At 37.0% G+C, this 4473-nt stretch overlaps 1 protein-coding gene across 1 annotated transcript; it reads right to left on the bottom strand.

Annotated features, from left to right (window-relative positions):
- Positions 1-1320: 1320 nt before the first annotated feature.
- Positions 1321-3907, bottom strand: EAH_00063700 (microtubule-binding protein, putative; the record flags this gene model as incomplete). Its single annotated transcript, XM_013393087.1, has 2 exons — positions 1321-3191; positions 3762-3907. Coding segments are annotated over 2 exons (2017 nt in total), but the record flags the coding sequence as incomplete, so codon positions are not given.
- Between the last annotated feature and the right edge of the window lie 566 nt (positions 3908-4473).

Raw genomic sequence — 4473 nt, forward strand, 5'->3', positions numbered from 1 at the left:
ATATATATATATATATATATATGGATTAGAGGTATCTGTCGGCCTAATAGGCATAAGTATATATACGTGTATATCTTTTCGTTTGTTTATTTGTTTGTTTATTTATTTATCTGTTTATTTATTTGTCCATTTATCTGATTATTTGTTTATTTGTTTATTTGTTTATATATTTATCTCTCTCCTTCTCTCTACTTCTGCTTTAACTTTCTTTCTGTCTGTCTGTATCTCTCTGCGCATTTATACATTGATACATATATATATATATATAAATGTATATAAATATTTAAATATATATATATAATATAAATTATATATATATAAGAGCAGATGTCTTTAAATAGCTTTCTTTGTTGGAGTTTGCAGCTGCTAAAAACAAAAAGAAAAAACAGACAAACGAAGTACACTCCAAATGTAAACTACGCAAAGTCAAACAACAGAAACCCAGCTGAAGATATAAATAAATAAATAAATAAATATATATATATATATATACGTATATATATTTATTTATTTATTTACTCATATACAGAGAGAGAGAGAGAGAGAGAGAGAGAGAGAGAGAGAAAGAGAGAGAGAAACATATATATATACATGTATATATATATACATATACATATTTATATTTATATTTATATTTATATATATCAGTAGAAATATATAAATACATGCATATATGTGTATGTATACAGAAATATATGTATAAAATATATGCATACATTTATATAATATATATATATATATATATTATATAAACATTATTTATATGTACATATATGTATATATGTATATAAATAATGTAAGTATACCTACACATACAACACAAACCATTAAATGCATGCACTCATTTGCATGCAAAAACTGCAAAAACTGCAAAAAAATGCAAAAAATGCAAAAAATGCATGCAAACAAATGCATGCATGCATGCATGCAGATGCATGCATGCATGCATGCATGCATTTGTTTGCATGCATTTGCATGCGTTTGTTTGCATGCATTTGTTTGCATGCATTTGCTTGCATGCATATTGATGGATTTGAATGGATGCGAAGTTTGGGGCTGCACGCATGAAGATGCATTTATTTCTTCTTATCTTCGATTAACACGCAGGGGTTTTTCTTTTATTAATCTGCTGCACACTGGTGTTGCTGCTGCTGCTGCTGCTGCTGCTGCTGCTGCACGCTGCTGCTGCTGCCCCCTCTGTTGCTGCTTCTGCCTCCGCTGTCGCTGCCGTTGCCGCTGTCCCCCTTGTTGCTGCTGCTGCCCCCACTGCTGCTGCTGCTGCTGCTGCAGCAGCAGCAGCAGCAGCAGCATAACTTGAGACTAGCAAGTGATGCCTTTGATGCAAACCTGAACGTAGAGTGTATATCCTCTCGTCCAAGGCTCTGAAAGAAGCACAACAGCTTCTATTGTTTTTGCAAGAGATGCAACAGCCTCTGCAAGAGTTAAGCCCTTTACTTCTCTTGCTGTTGCTGCTGCTTCTCCAGCAGCAAGACAGGAGAGGCCCGTGAGATGCACACGACAAGCTAAGTTTCCTGCTGCTGGTGTTGCAGCAGGATTTCTGCTGCTGCTGTTTCCGACAGCAGCAGCAGCTGCAGCAGCTGCTGCTGCTGCTGCAGTTGCTGCTGTCCTCGGAGCTGGAGATGTGCATGCATTTCTACCCTGCTGAGCATTGGCTGCTGCGGTTGTGCCTGTGCTGCTGCTTGCGCTGCTGCATAGAGCAGCAGAGGGTGTTAAAGGTGCTTCATCATCAACAATATCAAATGTTGCCGAGTACTGGGTAGGCCTCCACAGTCTTCTTCTTCTTTGAACAGATGTTGAGACAATAACAGGACAAGAGGGGCCCCCTGCATGCACTAATCGTATAAGTGCTGTTAGAGCCCCTACTAGTATTGAGTCTTGAGGTAAGACGAAGCCTGAAGCAGTCTTAGTTAACTGAATTTGTATAAAATGTATAGCCTCTCTTAGATGAGGGTCTCTCCTACAAGGCGGTACCGGTAATGCAGCAGCAAAACATATAACTTCTACATCTAATCTTCTTACAGTTAGCTGAACAGCATGACCATTAGAAACACCTTCTTTAACAGCAGCAGCAACAGAATCAACGAAAAATATCTGCTGTTGGAGACGATCCCAGACGATCCCAAGATCCTTGTGGGGTGGCTCTATATGATTTATCATATGTCTAACCAGCAAAACTCTGCTTTGAGCTAAGAATCTTGATAAAGGAGGTTTAATATAATCTACAGTTAATACACCCAGATATATAACAACACCGAAAGCAAGTTCAAAGCCCCCACCGAGATTAGCCTCGTGAACAACATCAGCAAGCTTCATCGGTATATCTTGTGCTGTTGCTGCTCTAACATCTGTAGCATCTTCAATGCTATTTCTCTCTCTCTCAAGAAAGGGTACACTATAGGATTCAATTAAACATCCTTCAACTCGAACAACGCTGTATGAAGACCCTTTATCACCATATATGCGCGTTCTATGACTCCACGAGGAGACAGCTGATCTCAGTAAGGAGACAGTAGGAACTAAGAATAGAGAGGGTGTATCTGCACGAGATAATCGCGGTGGTTCGACACCGTAGACAAATACAATAGAGACAGGCTCTGTAGAGACTCTCTTGCGTAGTAAATGCGATAAAACATTGCATACACTCTGAGGCTTCGGCCCCGCAAAAGCAGAGCTAATATCCAGGAAGGTAATCGGTTTATTAAACTTTTTTAGGGCCTGAGCTTGCTCAACAACAGCTGCAAATTTATCTATCATTGCTTGTAAAACATGTTCTTTAAGACGCATAGAGGATAGCTTTGTAATAAACTTCTCTACTTCTCCTAAAGCACTTTGCTGCTGCTGCTGAGCTAGCTGCTGCAGCTGCTGCTGCGTCTGTTCTTGAAACAATACTAAGAGTTCTTGCATATGTGTTCGCGTCTTTCTTAGGCCAATAGAAGTTGATAATCTGCTTTCTTCAGCGATTTCTAATACATTATCCATCTCTTTATTTGCTTCTCTTACACGCATCAAGACAGCAGATATCTCTTCTTGTAGCTGCAGCACTTGTTCTGCTGCTGCTGCTCTTAATGATGCCCTATAATCTGTAAACATCTTCATTAAACTCCCGTCTACAGGGTTTAATAACTCGTCGGCTTTCGTCTCTAATTCGCTTAACTTTGCTTCAAATGGTGCTGCAAATAAAACACAATATCTCTTAACTCTTTTGCTGATGACGCAGCAACAAATTATATAATTTATTTATTTATTATTATTTATTTATTTATTACTTCTTTGTTTGTTTATTTATCTATTTATTTATCTATTTATTTATCTATTTATTTATTTATTATTTATTTATTTATTTGTTTATGCTTGGTAAAGGAGTATATTTACACAATAATACTGATGACTAAATATATTTATTTATTTATTTATTTATTTATTTATATTTTTATTATTTAAATTAATTAAATTAAATATACAATGCGGAAATAAACAAACAAAATAAAATATATTTTATGAATAAATATATAAAAAACCTCTTCAGCCCCCCTTAAAAACCCTATTAAACCCTAAACCCTAAATCCTAAACCCTAAACCCTAAACCCTAAACAACTCGCATAAAATAAACATGTTTAATAAACCGTCTTAAAGCATAACCCCTAGTTCCCCACCGTAAACCGTCACCCCCCCACCGCAAACCCTAAACCCTAAACCCTAAACCCTAAACCCTAAACCCTAAACCCTGATGAAGGCCTCACCAAACTGTCTCCCCACAAGGTCTACAGCTGCTGCTGCTCTCGCTGTAAATAAATCTCCGAGTCGCTGCACTGTCCTCGCATCAGCTGATAAACGGCTGCGAAAGTGCGTAACGCGAGCTCCAAACAAGGTAACTGCAGTCTTGTGCCTGCACACAAACCCTAAACCCTAAACCCTAAACCCTAAACCCTAAACCCTAAACCCTGATGAAGGCCTCACCAAACTTTACTAAACAGTAAACGCTAAGTAATAATCAACACTAAAATATATATCATCAATCATAATCATCAAGGCGAGCATCAAACAATGTAACTGCAAACCCTAAACCCTAAACCCTAGACCCCAAGACAAGACACCGAAAAAAAGAGCTGACACAAAAAACAAGAGGCAAAACAAAGAGAGATAAAGAGGAGACAGTTAAAAGATAAAGAAGAGACAGTTAAAAGATAAAGAAGAGACAGTTAAAAGATAAAGAAGAGACAGTTAAAAGATAAAGAAGAGACAGTTGAAAGATAAAGAAGAGACAGTTAAAAGATAAAGAAGAGACAGTTAAAAAATAAAGAAGAGACAGTTAAAAGATAAAGAAGAGACAGTTAAAAGATAAAGAAGAGACAGTTAAAAGATAAAGAAGAGACAGTTAAAAGATAAAGAAGGGACAGTTAAAAGATAAAGAAGAGACAGTTAAAAGATAAAGAAGAGACAGTTGAAAGATAA

This window comes from Eimeria acervulina, genomic scaffold, assembly GCF_000499425.1.
Source record: "Eimeria acervulina Houghton genomic scaffold, Eah_scaff1870, whole genome shotgun sequence".
Taxonomy (NCBI): domain Eukaryota; phylum Apicomplexa; class Conoidasida; order Eucoccidiorida; family Eimeriidae; genus Eimeria; species Eimeria acervulina.